We start from the raw sequence: 19445 nt of genomic DNA, 5'->3' as shown, positions 1-19445 counted from the left end.
GCTAACAAGTGAAGTCAGAGCCAAATTAAAAGCAAAAGAGAAGGCATACAATGAAGCCAAAGTTAGTGGCAAGATAGAGGATTGGGAAACTTTTAAAAACTTGCAGAAGAAAACTAAGAAGGTCATTAAAGGGAAAAGATGAATTATGAAAAGAAGCTGGCAACTAATATCAAAGAAGATACTAAAAGCTTTTCTTAAGTATATAAAGGGTAAAAGAGGGTAGATATAGGTCCAATAGAAAATGACACTAGGGATATTGTAATGAGTGACACCGAGATGACAGAGGAACTTGTTACGAAGCCCTGTAACTGGGTCACTTACCAGCAAAGATAGAGAGGTCCGTTGAAGTCTGATGGTACTATTTTTAAAAGTATTTATTGATAAAGGGGCACAAAAATAAGATTAATGCAAACATACAGATAATATACTTCGTCAATACTAAATCTAAAGCGTGGGTATAATAATAACCAATAAGAAATAGCTCTATCGTTGTCTAGGGGATAATGTATTGTCCGATGTAAATATAAAAGTCACTGTTAGTTCGTTCAAGCTGCAGCGTTTTGGGTTTAAGAGAGAGACGGTTTAACTTGCCCAGGTCTTTTATGATGTCAATCCTTTGAGTTGGGGAGTTGGTTTCCCCGTTGTTAGCTAAAAGCCGTTTTCCGTGTTACAAGCCACCAGTCCCAGGCAACGGAATTGAACGCATGTGGCCGCCTTCAAATGGCTTCCCACTATCACTGGAGTACTAGCGTTCTTCTGGTGCGTCTGAGGGGCTGTTCCCACAGACCCTCTTTTATCCTGACTCGCAGGGTCGTAGATGTCAATCAGGTTGGGGGTGATGCAATCTCTCCCTCAACCAGCCCACTTTGCCTGAGGGCGTCCACGTAGTACAGTCTCCAATCCACAAAATTCGCTTTCCGGAGACAATGGCCATGAGACATTCCCCACATCTCTCTCTCATTCTCCTTGGCCCCCAACCCAACAGTGATCTTGCGATTCTCACAAAGGAGGGGGCTGCAGGCATAACAAACTGAATGCGAATTTTGCCTCAGTCTTCACAGTAGAAGACATCTGCAGTATACAGGACATTCAAGAGTATCAGGGAAGTGAAGTGTGTGCAGTGAAAATTACAACTGAGAGGGTACTCAGGAAGCTTAATGATCTGAGGGTTGATAAATCTCCTGGACCTGATGGAATGCACCCTCGGGTTCTGAAGGAAGTAGCTGGAGAGATTGTGGGGGCATTAACAATGATTTTTCAAGAATCGATAGATTCTGGTATTGTACTGAATGACTGGAAAATTGCAAATGTTACTCTGCTATTTAAGAAAGGTGGGAGGCAGCAGAAAGGAAACTATAGACCTGTTAGCCTGACATCAGTGTTTGGGAAGTTGTTGGAATTGGTTGTTAGGGATGAGATTACGGGGTACCTGGAGGCACATGACAAGATAGGCCAAAGCCAGCATGGTTTCCTGAAAGGAAAATCCTGCCTGACTAACCTACTGCAATTTTTTGAGGAAATTACAAGCAGGGTAGACAAAGGAGATGCAGGGTACTTGGATTTTCAGAATACCTTTGACAAGGTACCACACAGGAGGCTGCTTAGCAAGATAACAGCCCATGGAATTACAGGAAAGTTACTAGCATGGGTGGAGCATTGTCTGATCAGCAGAAAGCAGAGATTGGGAATAAAGGAATCCTATTCTGCTAGCTGCCAGTTACCAGTGGAGTTCCACAGGGGTCTGTGTTGTGACCGCTGCTTCTTACGATGTATGTCAATGATTTGGACTATGGGGTTAATGGATTTGTGGCTAAGTTTGCTGATGATGCAAAGATAGTTGGAGGAGTGGGTAGTGTTGAGGAAACAAAGCCTACAGAGAGACTTAAATAGTTTAAGGGAATGGGCAAAGAAATGGCAAATGAAATACAATGTTGGAAATTGTATGGTCATACACTTTAGTGGAAGAAATAAATGGGCAGACTATTATTTAGATGGGGAGAGAATTCAAAATGCAGAGGTGCAAAGGGACTTGAGAGTCCTTATGCAGGATACCCTAAAGGTTAACCTCCAGGTTGAGTCAGTGGTCAAGAAGGTGAATGCAATGTTGGCATTCATTTCTAGAGGTATAGGATATTAGAGCAAGGATGTGATATTGAGGCTCTATAAAACACTTTGAGACCACACTTGGAGTATTGTGTGCAGTTTTGGGCTCCTTATTTTAGAAAGGATCTGCTGTCATTGGAGAGGGTTCAGAGAAGATTCACGAGAATGATTCCAGGAATGAAAGGGTTACCATATGAGGAACGCCTCACAGTTCTTGGGCTGTATTCCCTGGAGTTCAGGAGAATGATGGGGTATCTCATATAAACATTCTGAATGTTAAAAAGCCTGAACAGATATGGCAAAGTTATTTCACATGGTAGGGGAGTCTAAGGAAAGAGGGCACAAATTCAGGATTGAAGGATGTTCATTTAAAACAGAGATGTGGAGAAATTACTTTAGTCAGAGGGCGGTAAATCTGTATAGTTTGTTGTACCTAGCAGTTGTGGAGGCCAAGTCATTGGATGCATTTAAGACAGAGATAGATAGGTTCTTGATTAGCCAGGGCATCAAAGGTTATGGGGTGAAGGCAGGGGAGTGGGGATGACTGGAAAAATTGGATCAGCCATAATTGAATGACAGAGCAGACTCGATGGGCCGAATGGGCTAATTCTGCTCCTATATCTTATGGTCTTATGTCTAGTCTGGTGATATTTATACCCCTGTAGTTCGTCTCTCCTGAAGGGTTAGTTATTCAATTCGGTTTCCACTCTCCCACCTTGTTAACAATCAAATTCGAGTTCTTAATTAGAGTGAGTCCATTGTCTTTGTTAAAATTCTTTTCCTGTAGTTTTATTTGAATAGCTTCCTTTACCAGATGACCCAAAAGCCATTGGCGTGGCACTGTGGTTTTGTGATATCAAAGTCAATCCTATGGCCATTGCAAATGCAATGCTCTGCGACCACCGATTTCTCCAGGTAACCCAAACAGATGCATCTCCTGTGCTCCTTGATGCAGGTTTCCACCGTGTGTCTTGTCTTGCTGACATACGTTGCTCCGGATTCACAGGGAATCCTATAAATGTCAGCCTACCTGAGTCCCAGGTCATCTTTGACCTACATAAGCTGTGACCTGGCAATGATCACGCCTCCCAACATAGAGTAGTTCTTTCTACTTTGTGCAAAACTATTTCGGACCTGGAGAGTCTCCTTGAGGAAATAAGATGATTATGAATGACGTTCCTACAGAGTAGCCTCAGGGCTACAAGGTGAAGGAAACCAATCAGGCCCTTAAAAGGGCTGACCGAAAAGCCAGGAAACCTAATGATGAGGAAGAACCCATCACCACCCCCTGTCTTCCCCATATTTCCCCGATTTCTGGAAGGATTGCCAGGATGCTGAAAAAATACTGGACTAATACCATCCACAAACCTGTAAGAAGCTCAAATGACAGCCAAACAAGATGGCAGGGTTTATCATTGAAACGTTGGTTAAAATTGATAACTGTTCCTGGATGGAAGTCCAAGAATTTTATTCATCAAATACACCAGGAAAGCACTAGATTGGGGTGGCCAACCTTTTACATTCCATGCACCAATTTTTTTATGCACAGGTTCAGATGCGCCAAACTACTTTTGCACCCCCATTCAATTCTTGTAAAAATATATTAATATAGACATATTTAGCATTTTACATGATATATTGATTTAATATAAAAACAAGATAAGTATTACTTACCTTAGTGAGACTTTTAACAAATATATTTTGTCTTCTTTTGATTTCTTCCTTTTTCTTAATCACATATTCTTTCCATAACTCAGACCCAAGCACTAACTTCAGTTTTCCTTCCATTTCAGTCTGACGTTGTGTTTTACAGTGTCTATTAAGATCATGCCTTCTATTATGCGAGAAAGTATTTTCACAAACAATCACAACGGTTTTCCTGACGGACCTGCTATAAATAAGAACTCATCTTCCCACTGTTCATTGAATTCACGCTTACTATCACTTGCTGCTTTTCTTTTGCTCATTTTCTTTTGCACTGTGATGGGTAACTGAATGTTAAAAACTAGGCTTAATTTTCAAAAAATACAAAACCACAAATGTTCACAAAGGATGAACAAAGCACAACTCCGTAGTGCATGAGTGTCAATTGCAAACTGACTGGCAAAAACCTGCGACACACCACTGTTGCAAACGCCTGGCACCTCAGGATCAAACAAGTATCAAATGTGTATTGAACAGTTATGAAACGACTGCAGAACAAAAGTCCTTCTTTCCTAGTTTGACTCATTGAACATTTTTTAAATTGAAAACAGACTAGTGTGTAAGAAGATAACATTTGCCAAGAGATGAGCACGAAGTAATAAAATCACTAAAAATAATTGCCAAGTTTTAGATTTAATCTTAGCTCTAAGCTACTTGAATTCATGTTACAGATTTTTTTCCTATAGATCGGTTTTTGGTTAATACTTTTTGTATGAGTAGGCTTACTTTTTTATTATTATCACTGGGGTGCAATGCGCCACTTTTGGCACATGCGCCATAGGTTAGCCATCCCTCCACTATATCCTTTCTCATTGTTATTACTGTTCAGAATATTTTCCAAGACTTGTCCTCATAGTTGAATATGTACAGTATATGAAAAATATAACTGAATCTTTAGTGAGTGTTTCCTCTAATCATTGAATGAAGCCAAATGTGATAAGAAGTAACAGTTATTTGCATTGCATTGTAATGAAGGTAGTTTACTCGAGTGAATCTCCTTTCTTTTCCTTTACTGCATTATACACTGAATTCTATTCAATGTCTTGAAATGCAGAATCTGGAAGTTTTCTAGAAGAACCGGAATGAAAATGTTTGTGTTCAGTAAATTCTTCCTGTTGTTACATTCCCTCTATTAAACAAAACACCCTATTATCCACAGATTTAAGCTAAAAATTAAATACAGTTTTCCCTTTTATTGCTAGCTTTAGTTCATTAAAGTGATTTGTTTGTTTTGGTAGATTTACCAAATGCTATTCTTGAAAGTTTTATCTATTCATGCAGAAAGAGATAATGAACCCAATATTGGTGAGTATTTGGAATTTGAGAAGAGGTCTTCTTTGACCATGTAATACTTGAAGCTGCATTGCTTTCAGGATGCACTGTAACACATGAAGTAATAGAACATAGAAAACCTAAGCACAATACAGGCCCTTCGGCCCACAAAGCTGTGCCGAATATGTCTTCTCAATGTTCAAGAAACTCTTTAAGGTACATTTATTATCAAGTATGTATATATTATACAACCTTGAGATTCGTCTCCTAACAGGCAGCCACAAAACAAAGAAACCCAAAAAAAACCAGTAAAAAATAAGAATGTCGACCTCCCCTTGTACAGAGGAGAAAAACAAATAATGCAAACAATAAACACAAGCAAGTAGTGTTCTGAACTGAGTCCATCCACAGACCCTGAGTTCAGCGCCGAGGGGAGCAGTGCTGGAACTTATCAATCCCCTTTCAGTCTGCTACAGCTGAGAACCACAACTACACCCAAGGTCATGTTAATACCATTAAAAAATCTGTTGCTACTTAAAATCAATGGAACTTAAACAGACTCTGGCCGTGAAAGACACAGGAAGAGAAGTTGCTACTCTGGTCTAAAAGTTCATCTCAGGAGGCGTAGATTTCGACTCTTGCTGGCAAACTTACGGTCTCTGGTAAATAAAATTGAAGATCTCAGAGTAAGAGTGCTGTTCCAGAGGGACATTAGGATCAGTTGTGCTTTTTGTTTCATGGAATCCTGGTTAACTGCGTCCATTCCAGGTGCAGCGATTCAGATTGATAGTTTTACAATACACTGCCAAGATAGGACTGCTGAGCTTTTAAAGACAGAGGAGGTCGAGTATGCATCATAATCAACTCTTTGTGGTGTACAAATGTGGCAGTTCTGACCCAGTCCTGTTCACCTGACCTGGAACATCTCACAGTCAAATGTTGTCCATTTTATCTGCCGCAAGAGGTTTCAGGGATTATTTTGGTAGCAGTGTACATCCCACCTCAGACCAGTGTCAAACAGGCTCTAGATAAACTGAGCGAACAGGCATGAAACAGCACATCCTGATGTCTTCCAAATCATTTTGGGGGATTTTAGCCAAGCCAGCTTAAAAAAGTCTCTAAATAATTATTATCAACAAATCATTTGTAGTACCAGAGGAGCCAACACACTAGATCACTGTTACACCAGCATCAAGATTGCTTACCATGCAATCCCTCACCCACACTTTGTGAAGTCTGATCACCTGACTGTACCTCTACTCCCTGAGTATCGGCAGAGACTGAAGACTGCAGCATCAGTAGTGAGGACCAAGAAAGTAAGGACAAGGGAGACACAGGAGCGCCTACAGGACTGCTTTGAATCGGTGGACTGGACTGTATTCAGGGATTCATCTTCAAGTATGAATGAGGACGTCACTGTCTTCATTAAAACCTGTGTGGATGAGTGTGTATCTATGAAAACATGCTCTACGTACCCAAATCAAAAGCCGTGGATGTACCGGTAGATTCATACATAGTCTGCTGAGGGCTCGATCTGTGGCATTGAAGTCTGGCAACCCAGGTGCAGAGAAGGAAAACAAGGATAACTGGTGGAGGCCTATTTCAAGAGCTAACAAACAATTTCGAATGAGGCAATATCTGAGGTAAAATCAGATGTACATCAATTCTGGCAGAGTTTGCAGGCTGTTACTTCCTACAGTGAAATCTAACACCTCCAGACAAGCTCAATGCCTTTAATGCTTGCTTTATAAGGGAGAATAAAACTACAGTTATGCAGATCCCTGTTCCTGTGATCTCTGTCTCAGAAGCCGATGTCGGGCTGTCTTTCAAGAGGGTGAACCCTCGCAAGGCATCAGGCCCCAATGGAGTACCTGGTAGGGCTCTGAAAACCTGTGCCAACCAACAGTTTGGTTCAATCTCTCATTGCTACAGTGGAAGTTCCCACCTGCTTCAAAAGGGCAACAATTATATCAGTGTCCAATAGAATTAACTCCTGTTTCAGCAAGGAACTCGGGGGGGGGGGGGGGAGCCAGAATTTTAACACTGTAAATCAGCGAGTTGTTTTATGATGTCTTCCCTCTCGCTGTGAAAGGAGACACCTCTTTTTCCCTGTAGACAGAGCCGTTGCTGGGTGATCGATTAGTTTTTGTTGTGCCGCAGACCATCGTCTTTGTTGGGGGCTTTGCTATTATATGCTTGGTGGGTGGAGGGTGCTGATGGCTTTTTGCGAAAGTTGGTACAGGTGGGGGAGGGTTGCTCCTTTGTTGCTGCTTGTGCATGGGCAGGCTTTGCAGCTCTAATGATTTTACTGCCATTCTTTCTTCTGGGCATTCCTCTGTTTTTCGGATGTTCGCGAAGAAAAAGAATTTCAGGATGTGTATTGTAGACATTGCTCTGATATTAAATGGAACAATTGAACAAGAGAGATTGTCGAGTACACGGCCTTCGACCGCTGATCTGCTGTTCCCGATGTTCCATTCATTCGGCAGCTCCCGGTCAGAATCAGCCTGTTCCCCAGTACCATGAAACAGAACCTCGCTTGTCTTCTAGGGGGTTATTGATAAGTGGCTGGTCATGAGCCCCCAGGAGTGGGTCCCACCACTGCAAAGAACCAAAATCTGAGTTTAACTCCAGGTCACGGTCTTCAACAGAACCCCATCTACCTGAAAGGGAAAAGGAGAGACATTGAAAGTAGAAATTAAGCAGTTTCCAAAGATGAATGTGAAGGAGTCACAATTTAACACCATCATGACTTCGCCTCAACCTATATTTGCTGTAATTCAGTTTTTTTTCTGTGTTATTATGTATTGCATTGAACTGCTGCCGCAAAGTCGACAAATTTCACAACATATTCCGGTGATAATAAACCTGATTCTGAACCCTTGCCTCGGGCCTTGACACCCTGACATTTTCCATCTGGCCTGTCGCTTTTGCTTTAATCGAGTACAGTCATCGGGTTCTGTCACCTTGATACGCTCTGGGGCCTGGCCCCTGCTGCCTCGATTCTGCCTGTGTCCAACCATTCTGATTCCGCACAGCACTTCAGTTGACTGAACCTCAGGTCTTCCGTGTTTTCCACTGCCTCGCCTCACTTTGTTTCAAATTGCTTCCAAGTCCAAAGGGAAGTTACAGACTTTTACTTGCGATGGTTGTTTGCTAGAAAAAGTGTGATTAACAAAGTATTAATCCTGACATAGGTTACTAGAAGCGCAAATGTGTTTTATTCTGGACAGCTTTGTTTCCAATCACTTAACATCATGAAGACCGAGGAATTGGGTGTGGATATCAGGAAAGAGAAGTTGGGAACACACACATCAGTGTGTGATAGAGGGGATTTGAGGGGATTGAGATGAAAATGGTGGCATCTTCAAGTTCCTGGTCAAAATCCTCAGAGGATCTAACTTAGGCCTATTAGATTGAAGCAATCATGTAGAAGGCATGCCAGCAGCTATACTTCATTTAGGAGTTTGAGGAGAATTGGACACCAAAGTCGATCAAATATCTATCAATGTACAGTGGAGAACATTCTGACTGGTTACATCACAGCCTGATATGGAGGATCCAATGCACAGGATCAAGTGAAGCTGCGGAGGGTTGTAGACTCAGTCAGTTCCATCACAAGCACAGCCCTCCCCACTATCAGGAACATTTTCAAAAGGAGTGATCTCACGAAGGTGACATCCATCTTTAAAGACAGTCAACATCTGGGATATGTAGTTTTTTCATTGCTACTAGGAGCCTTAAGACCCACATTTAACATTTTAGGAACAGTTTCTTCTCTTCTGCGATCAGATTTCTGAACCCATGAACACTACCTTGCAATTCCTCTTTCACACAGTTTATTTGCATTGGTTTCTGTAATACAATGAGACCAGTGCATTTTAGCCCAATTAAGCAGCTGCCCCAATTTAGTGAAGTTTCATAGAAGTATTGAAATCAATATAAAAAAGACAAAATACAATTTAACTGAGGAACAAATTGAACAAAATGTATTTAAATGAAATACAAAATAATTGGAGCACTTCCAAAACAACTATGGAACTATAAAACTGTATTAGTTCCCAATAGTTATCGACAGAGGAATTAATTTGATTAATTTGATTGACTGTAAATGAACAAAATCAGCACAAGCACCCTAGTGCACTGCCTTCAAACAATGCTTTCACCAATTGCATCCTCCAAATCTTCATTTTAATTGGAACGTTCAAGATGATTGTCGATACTCTCAAATTCTCTATAATTCCTGCCTTAGTAAAGTAGTGAAATTGTTTCATTTTCACTCCTGGCCATTTCTAGCATCTCCAAGCCTAAATGCTTGAAACTGCAGTGAGCATAACAGTTCTGAATTGCCTTACTGTTTATTACTTACTGTTTATTTCTTGCCTGTTTATTACTTGCTAGCTATCAGTGACAAAAATCACATACAACTTAAAAACTGTTTTAAAAACTGTTCACTTTGAGCACAGTGTGGTATCTAATGGCCACACAAGTGCGAATGACTGATGCTAGTTAGGAACTGTTCAGCAACAGCCTCATGTCCTATCTTAGGGGCATAGTTTCCCAAATAAATGAAGGGAACCCTGGCTATTTTCTTGGTTTGTTTAATTTGCTTTGGTTCTTTAAGAGCGCTCCCAAATAAGTGGCTGCCTTGATCAACCAGGATCCACTGTAAACTGCCTACTCCCACCAACCTGCACCAGGACCATAGAGTGGCCCTCCATACCTATTCAAACTTCACTTAAGTATTGAAATTGAGCTTGCATGCACCACCTCTGCTGGCAGATCATTCCATACTCTCACGGCCCTCTGAGTGAAGAAGTTTCCCCTCACGTATGCCTGAAACTCTTCACCTTTCACCCTTAATCCATGACCTCTAGTTGTAGTCCTATCCAACCTCAGTGGAAAAAGCCTGCTTCCATTTACTCTATCTATACTTCTCATAATTTTTGTATACCTTTATCATGTCTCCTCTCTGTTATCTCCACCGACATATATAAGTGATAATAATTTTGACTCTGAGGAATATTTCATTGAGATTTCATACTTACACATCCTTAAAGTTGCCCAACCCCAATCCCTTGTCGCTGCCTTTGATCTCTCTTAATTTTATCATAGAACATAGAAAACCTACAGCACAATACAGGCCCTTCGGCCCACAAAGTTGTGCCGAACATGTGCCTACCTTAGAAATTACTAGGCTTACCCATAACCCTCTATTTTTCTAAGCTCCATGTACCTATCCAAAAGTCTCTTAAAAGACCCTATTGTATCCACCTCCACCACCGTTGCCAGCAGCCCATTCCACGCACTCACCATTCTGAGTAAAAAACGTACCTCTGACATCTCCTCTGTACCTATTCCCCAGCACCTTAAACCTGTGTCCTCTTGTGGCAACCATTTCAGCCCTGGGAAAAAGCCTCTGACTATCCACACGATCAATCCCCCTATCAGGTCACCTCTCATCGTCCGTCGCTCCAAGGAGAAAAGGCCAAGTTCACTCAACCTATTCTCATAAGGCATGCTCCCCAATCCAGGCAACAACCTTGTAAATCTCCTCTGCACCCTTTCTATGGCTTCCTGTAGTGAGGCGACCAGAACTGAGCACAGTACTCCAAGTGGGGTCTGACCAGGGTCCTATATAGCTGCAACATTACCTCTAGGCTCCTAAATTCAATTCCACGATTGATGAAGGCCAATACATATGCCTTCTTAATCACAGAGTCAACCTGCGCAGCTGCTTTGAGCATCCTTTGGACTCAGACCCCAAGATCCCTCTGATCCTCCACACAGCCAAGAGTCTTACCATTAATACTATATTCTGCCATCATATTCCACCTACCAAAATGAACTACCTCACACTTATCTGGGTTGAACTCCACCTGCCACTTCTCATCCAGTTTTGCATCCTATCAATGTCCAGCTGTAACCTCTGACAGCCCTCCACACTATCCACAACACCTCCAACCTTTGTGTCATCAGTAACCTCACTAACCCATCCTTCCACTTCCTTATCCAGGTCATGTATAAAAATCACTAAGAGTAAGGGTCCCAGAACAGATCCCTGAGGCACACCACTGGTCACTGATCTCCATGCAGAATATGACCTGTCTACAACCACTCTTTGCCTTCTGTGGGCAAGCCAGTTCTGGATCCACAAAGCAATGTCCCCTTGGATCCCATGTCTCCTTACTTTCTCAATAAGCCTTGCATGAGGTACGTTATCAAATGCCTTGCTGAAATCCATATACACTACATCTACTGCTCTTCCTTCATCAATGTGTTTAATCGCATTCTCAAAAAATTCAATCAGGCTCGTAAGGTATGACCTAACTGCTTTTGACAAAGCCATGCTGACTATTCCTAATCATATTATACCTCTCCAAATGTTCAAAATATTCTGCCTCTCAGGATCTTCTCCATCATCTTGCCAACCACTGAGCTAAGACTCACTGGTCTATAATTTCCTGGGTTATCTCTACTCCCTTTCTTGAATAAAGGAACAATATCCGCAACCCTCCCATCCTCCAGAACCTTTCCTGTCCCCATTGATGATGCAAAGGTCATCGCCAGAGGCTCAGCAATCTCCTCCCTCACCTCCCATAATAGCCTGGGGCACATCTCATCTGGTCCTGGTGCTTTGTCCAACTTGATGCTTTCCAAAAGCTCCAGCACTTCCTCTTTCTTAATATCTACATGCTCAAGCTTTTCAGTCTGCTGCAAGTCATCACTACAATCACCAAGATCTTTTTTCCATAGTGAATACTGAAGTATTCTTTAAGTACCTCTGCCATTTCCTCTGGTTCCATACACACTTTCCCACTGTCACACTTGATAGGTCCTATTCCTTCAAGTCTTATCCTCCTTCTCCTCACATACTTGTAGAATGCCTTGAGGTTTCCTTAATCCTGCCTGCCAAGGCCTTCTCGTGGCCCTTTCTGGCTCTCCTAATTTCCTTTGTAAGCTCCTTCCTGTTAACCTTATAATCTTCTAGATCTTTAACATTACCTAGCTCTCTGAACCTTTTGTAAGCTTTTCTTTTCTTCTTGACTCAATTTATTACAGTCTTTGTACACCATGGTTCCTGTACTTTACCATAACTTCCCTGTCTCATTGGAATGTACCTATGCAGAAATCCATGTATCCCCTGAACATTGTACATTTATCATTGTACAGACTATCTGTATTCTCCATTTGTAAACTAAAACTCTGCGAATGTCTAAATTTTACCCTTCATCTCTGCACCTGCTGATTTACAGTAACTTCTGAAAGAGCAACAAGTTGGATTCTATAATTTTTATCTTTATTTTCTCAGTTCTGCAGTAAGCTCATATTTCTCCATTTCTGTCATCCCTTCTAGACTTAGATTCTGGTACAACACTGATTTTGATTGTTCTGTATATTTGAATGCAAGTGTTACAGAAAAGGTGGATGTTAGTGCTGAAGATGGGGTAGCTGGTTTACAAACAGAGGCAAAGACGCTGTTGATCAGGCAAAATTGCAGTCAATAGGATGAGTTGCAATGTAAAAGGCAGACAAAATCGAAAAGGGTGAATACAGGACTGAAGGTGTTAGATTTGAATGCATGTAATATACGGAATAATATAGATGTAGCACTGCTGCAGATTGGCAGGTATGATGTTGTAGGCATCACTGAATCATGGCTGAAAGAAGATTATAGGTGGGAACTTAATGCCCAAGAATACACATTGTATTGAAAGGACAGGCAGGAAGGCAGAGGGGTAGTGTTATTCTGTTGGTAAAAAAAAGAAATCAAATCATCAGAAAGGGGAGACATAGGGTCGGAAGGTGTTGAATCTTTGTGGATAGAGCTAAGGAACTGCAAGGGTAAAAAGTCCCTGATGGGAGTTGTACACAGCCCCCAAACGGTAGTAATGATGTGGTTTACAATTTACAATGAGAGATAGAAAATGCATGCCCAAAGGGCAATTTTACAATAGTCATGGGGAATTTCAATATGCGGGTAGATTGGGAAGGTCAGGTTAGTGCTGGATTCCAGGAGGGGTATTTTGTAGAGTGCCTATGAGATGGCTTCTTAGAGCAGTTCATGGTTGAGCCCACTAGGGGATCAGCTATTCTGGATTGAGTGGTCTGCAATGAACCAGAATTGATTAGAGAGATTAAGCTAAAAGAACCCTTTGGGGGAAGCGCTCATAATATGATTGACTTCACCAAGAAATTTGAGAAGGAGAAGCTAAAGTCAGATACATCAGTATTGCAATGGAGTAAATGGAATTACAGAGGCACGAGAGAGGAGTTGGCCAGAATTGATTAGAAAAGAACACTGACAGGGATGACAGCAGAGCTGGAATGTCTGGGAGCAATCTGGAAGGCACAGGATATATACATCCCAAAGAGGAAGAAGGAAAATGACACAAACGTGGTCATCAAAAGAAGTAAAAGCTAACGTAAAGACCAAATAGAGGATATATAATAGAGCAAAAATTAGAGGAAAGTTAGAGGATTGGGAACTTTTAAAAGCCAACAGATGGCAACTAGAAGAGTTATTAAGAAGGTAAAAATAGAACACAAAAGTAAGTTGGCCAATAATATTAAAGAAAATACAAAACAGTTTTTGAGATACATAAAGTGTGAAAGACAAGCAAGAGCGGATATCGGACCGCTGGAAAACACAGTTGGAGAGGTAGTAATGGGGGCAAGGAAATGCCAGACGAGCTGAGTAAGTATTTTGTACCAGTCTTCACTCTGGAAGACACTAGCAGTAATGGTGGAAATTCCAGGTGTCTGGTCATGAAATGGTTATCATTATTAGAGAGAAGCTTCTTGGGGAACAAAGGTATGAAGGTAAGAAAGTCACCTGGATCAGGTGATGTACACCCCAGAGTTCTGAAAGTGGTGGCTGAAGAAAATGTAGAGGCATTAGTAATGATCTTTCAAGAATCACTAAATTCTGAAATGGTTCAGGTGGACTGGAAAAATGCAAATGTCATTCCACTTTTCAAGAAGGGAGGGAGGCAGAAGAATGAAAACTATAGGCCTGTTAGTCTGACCTCAGTGGTTGGGAAGATGTTGAAGTTGATTAATAAGGATAAGGTCTCGGGGTACTTGGAGGCATATGATAAAATAGGCTTTAGGCAGCATTGTTTCTTCGAGGGAAAATCTTGTCGGACAAATCTGTTAGAGTTCTTTGTGGCATTAACAAGCAGGATAGAGAAAGGGGAACCAGTTGATATTGTGTACTTGGATTTTCAGAAGGCCTTTGACAAGGTACCACACATGAGGCTACTTAACAAGCTACGAGCCCATGGTATTACAGGAAAGATTCTAGCATTGGCTAATCAGCAGGAGGCAGAGAGTGATAATAAAGGGAGCCTTTTCTGGTTGGCTGCCAGTGACTCATGGTGTTCCACAGTGGTCTGTGTTGGAACTAATTCTTCTTATGTTATATATCAATGATTTGGATAATGGAATTGATGGCTTTGTTGCAAAGCTTGCAGACAATTAGAAGATAGGTGGAAGGGGCAAGTAGTTTTGAGGAAGTAGACAGGCTACAGAAGGACTTAGGAAAATGGACAAAGAAATGGCAGATGGAATACATTATCAGGAAATGTATGGTCATGCAATTTGGTAATAGAAATGAAAGGGTTGACTATTTTCTAAATGGAGAGAAAATACAAAAAACTGAGGTGCAAAGGGACTTGGGAGTCCTTGTGCAGGATTCCCTGAAGGTTCATTTGCAGGTTGAGACTGTGGTGAGGAAGGCAAATGCAATGTTAGCATTCATTTCAAGAGGACTAGCGTATAACATCAAGGATATAATGTTGAAACTTTATAAAGCACTGGTGAGGCCTCACCTGGAGTAATGTGAGCAGTTTTGGGCCCCTTATCTTAGAAAAGATGTGCTGAACCTGGAGAGGGTTCAAAGGAGTTTCAAGGAAATGATTCCATGATTGAATGGCTTGTCATATGAAGAGTGTTTGATGGCTCTGGGTCTGCGGTGACTAGAATTCAGAAGAATGAGGGGTAACCTAACTGAAACCTATTGTATGATGTAAGGCCTTGACAGAGAATTAGAATCAGGTTTATTTTCACCAGCATGTGACATGAAATTTTGTTAACTTAGCAGAGGAAGTTCAATGCAATGCATATTATGGAAGTGAAAACATAATAATAATAATAATAATAATAATAACAAATAAACTTAAAATAATAAAATAAACAAGTAAATTAATTACATATATTGAATAGATTTTAAAAAAAACATGCAGTAAAACTGAAATACTGTGAGTTAGTGTCCAAGGGTTCAATGTCCATTTAGGAATCAGGTGGCAGAGGGGAAGAAGCTGTTCCTGAATCGCTGAGTGTGTGCCTTCAGGCTTCTGTACCCCCTACTTGATGGTAACAGTGAGAAAAGGGCATCCCTGGGTGCTGGAGGTCCTTAATAATGGAAGCTGCCTTTCTGAGACACCGCTCCCGGAAGATGTCCTAGATACTGTGTAGGCTAGTGCTCAGGATTGAACTGACTAGATTTACAACCCTCTGCAGCTTCTTTCAGTCTTGTGCAGTAGACCCCTTCCCCGCACCAGACAGTGATGCAGCCTGTTACAATGCTCTCCATGGTACAACTATAGAAGTTTTTGACTGTATTTGTTGACCTGCCAAATCTCTTCAAATGCCAAATGAAATACAGCCGCTGTCTTGCCGCCTTATAACTACATCGATATGTAGAGATGAAGTTAGATCCTCAGAGATCTTGACACCCACGATGTGGAGAGGGTGTTTCCTGTGGTGGGAGAGTGTAAGACCAGAGGACACATCTGCAAAATAGAAGGCATCCTTTTAGAATGGAGATGAGGAGGAATTTCTTTAGCCAGAGATGTATGAATTGATGAATCTGTGGAATTCTTTGCCACAGGCAGCTGTGGAGGCCATTTCTTTATGTATATTTAATGCAGATGTTGATAGATTCTTGATTGGTCAGAGCATGAAGGAATACCAGGAAAAAGTAGGAGATTGGGGCTGAGTGGAAAATTGGATCAGCCATGATGAAATGGTGGAACAGACTTGATGGGCCAAATGGCCTAATTCTGCTTCTATACCTTATGGTGTTATGGTGTTATATATTGGCAGCCATGGCCCCAGATGTATACCTTGAATTTGCTGCTCCGACTCTCTGCCCTTTTTTAGTTTTAAGAAAACCTCCCTTATCTGATTACCATTTGGTCATCTACTTCAATGTTATCTTTTGTAACTGAAGTTGATAATGCTCTTGGAAGTGTCTTGAGACAATTTTGAGCAACATAAGGATAACTTGTAAGGTACTGTGTGAAGTCAGGTTCTTTTCTTTCCATTGATATATAAACTTTTATCACTACTAGACAATTGAAAAAAGATGTTCTTTTCCTGGCCTGGAATGTTTGATAATGATAGTAATTTATTTATACAGTCAGCCCTCCTTATCCGCGGGAGATTGGTTCCGGGACTCCCCGCGGATACCAAAATTCATGGATGCTGAAGTCCCTTATGCAACCTGTTTCAATCCGGTGGACCTTAGGACCCAGCGGAACCCCAGACTTATTTAACCTGTCTCAGTGCGGTGGACGTCAGGACCCGGTGCCAGAGCTCTGAATGTGCAGTGTTTCTGTTCACAAAAATAATCATGATCACGATCGAAAATAAAGTGAAAATAATAAAGTGATCAGAAAGAGGTGAAACACCATCGGTCATTGGAAAAGCATTAGGCTGCAGTCGGTCAACGATCGGAACAATTTTAAAGGATAAAGTGCGAAAGGCCCTGCCCTGATGAAAGCTACAATTATTACTAAGCAACGCAGTGGTTTAATTATTGGGTTTTGGGGTTTTGAGTTTTTGATCCTCCACATCACCCTGGCACGGTGGAGAGCGCACAAGGGAGCGATCTGTCCCGAGTCCCGAGAACTTCAGTTCCCAAGCCCGGCGCTGAAACATACGTTCTTAAGTGTTTTATATGCTTTAAAGGTAAAATATATATTATATACTAATACAAACGTTTGACTAACTGATGCTAAATAATACCGGATGTATCTGTTCCGACTTACTTAATAAGAGAACTTACGATTTTTTCGATCCCAATGCATGATAACCCATGCACATCCTCCGGTATACTTTAAATCATCTCTAGATTACTTATAATACCTAATACAATGTAAATGCTATGTAAAATGGTTGTTATACTGCATTGTTTAGGGAATAATGTCAAGAAAAAAAGTCTGTACATGCTTGAACAACAAGTGCTGAAAGAGCACTTCTGGGTTTTCGCGATTTGCGGTTGGTTGAATTTGCGCATGCGGAATCCGTGGATAAGGAGGGCCGACTGTAGATGCAAACAGGAGATATTTCTTTACACAGTATGTAGGGAATGTGGAATTCTCAGCCCAAAAGGCTGTGAAAGATACTTCAATGAATATATTTAAAACAGAAATTGATTGGTTTAAAAGGCACTCAAGAGATACACAAGAGACTGCAGGTGTTGAAATCTGAAGCTGAAAACAAACTGCTGGAGAACCTCACGGGTCCGGTAGCTTCTGTGAAGGGAAATGAACAGTCAACTTTTCAGGTCAAGACTCTTTTTCTGGACAGAAAGATAGGGGGAGACAGCAAGTATAAAGAACATCGTACATAGGACATGACTGCATAGTACAATCTCCTCAGCTCACAATCACCTTAAAATTTTGCCCCTTTTTATTAGCTTATTGTCACCCTGGAATAAAACCTCTGGGTGTCCATGCAGTCTATGCCTTTTATCATCATGCACACCTCTATCGAGTCATCTCACCCTCCTTTACTCCAAGAAGTAAAGCTCTACTCTCTCAACCCTTCCTCATCAGTCATGCTCTTTAAACCAGGCAGCATTCTAGTAAATCTCCTCTGAACCCTCTTTAAAGCTTCCACATCACTGTTATAACGAGGTGACCAGAACTGAGCATAATATTCCAAGTGTGGTAAACCAGGCTTTTATAGAGCTGCAACATTGCCTCCTGGCTCTTGAACTGGAGGTGAAGTAAAAATGTAGAGAAAAAGGTGGGAAATGATAATAAGACCAGAGGCCAGGAGGTGATAGGTGGAGGCACAAATTGCTGCAGATGATGGAAACTGATAGGAAAGGGAGGTGGAACATGAAGGTGGAGTGCACCAATAGGAACAGTAAGGGGAAGAGATTCAGTTGGAGAATAGTGTCAATAATGTGCAGCTAGTGTGAGTGAAGGAGAGGAAAGAAGCATGTCGTTAGGACACTGGGGGTGAGTGTAGAATGGACTGGAAGGGATGTGCAGTCCAGAGTCATGATTCGAATGGTCCTTGTAGAAAGTGCAAAGTGTGGGGAGGGGAAGTTGAGGCTGTGATGGGATCACATGGTAGCTGGTGGAAGTGTTAAAGAATGCCAGATGCTGGTGGTGTGAAGACCGTGCAGTCTAAGTAACTGGGAAATGTGGGTGATATGGTTCAGTGCAGGTGAAAGGTGCTGGGGTAAGTATCAGCCAACATCTTGATGAACAACAAAGCAAACACAAGGAACCACATGCAGCACACACAAAGTGCTGGAGGAACTCAGCATCTACGGAAATGAATAAACAGTCACCATTACCTCTCCATAGATTGCTGCCTGACCTGCTGAGTTCCTCCAATGCTTTGGATGTGTTTCTGGCATCTGCCGAGTATCTTGTATTTACAAGGAACCGCATGCCTACTTCTGATAACTTTCCTTAAGATTTTATAATGAGTAAAACAAGTCTGGAAGATAAATAAAATTAAGGATTTTCTTCAAAAAAAGTTAAGCTGTTAAAAAGTTAACTGTTGGGTTCTGTTAATTATTTGATCCTGTAAAAACAGAGTGATTAGCTGTTAGCTGTTGCCATGGATAACAATTGAGTTTTGGTTTTCTGTAAAAACCTTTCTGCAAGCTTGATTATTATTGTTTGTTACAGAGGGAACTGATGGGAACAGTAACTGCATTGCAAGATCTTATTAACATAACCAGTGAGGTAAAGAAACTCTGTAAACAAGCTGAATTTATTTTTTTAAATCAAAAGAGAAATGCTTGTCTCCTGATTTTTCTGAGGTGGTGCTTTGAGAGCTTTGAATTACAGTAGCAATTGGCTTTCCTTATAGTGATTAACTTGTAGAATATATTATCAGTTGATTCTTCTAATATTGTTTTCAAAAGCATTTAATGAAAACTCTTCCTTTTCCTGATGCTTGCTAGCGCTGCTCATTTAATGACTATTGATGAGCAATGGAATCGACCATTGTCAACTGAGACAAATGTACACTGCAGTTGGAGAATCTAGGTTGGAGCCAGCACCAGTCCTCTTCTAATATGCCAATATCCTTTGATTTTGTGAGCTGAAATT

The 19445-nt window shown here is 41.3% G+C and overlaps 1 protein-coding gene across 1 annotated transcript in view; it reads left to right on the top strand.

Annotated features, from left to right (window-relative positions):
* The window catches only part of LOC132395594 (polycystin-1-like protein 1), a 237974-nt gene that overhangs the window by 122494 nt on the left and 96035 nt on the right, over window positions 1–19445 (top strand). Inside the window, exon 33 of the mRNA XM_059972420.1 lies at window positions 19020–19076. Coding sequence (XP_059828403.1) covers window positions 19020–19076 — 57 coding nt within the window. The remainder of the gene's footprint in view (window positions 1–19019; window positions 19077–19445) is intronic.

This window comes from Hypanus sabinus, chromosome 6 (genome assembly GCF_030144855.1).
Source record: "Hypanus sabinus isolate sHypSab1 chromosome 6, sHypSab1.hap1, whole genome shotgun sequence".
Classification (NCBI taxonomy): domain Eukaryota; kingdom Metazoa; phylum Chordata; class Chondrichthyes; order Myliobatiformes; family Dasyatidae; genus Hypanus; species Hypanus sabinus.
This window is presented reverse-complemented; position numbering and strand designations above follow the sequence as displayed.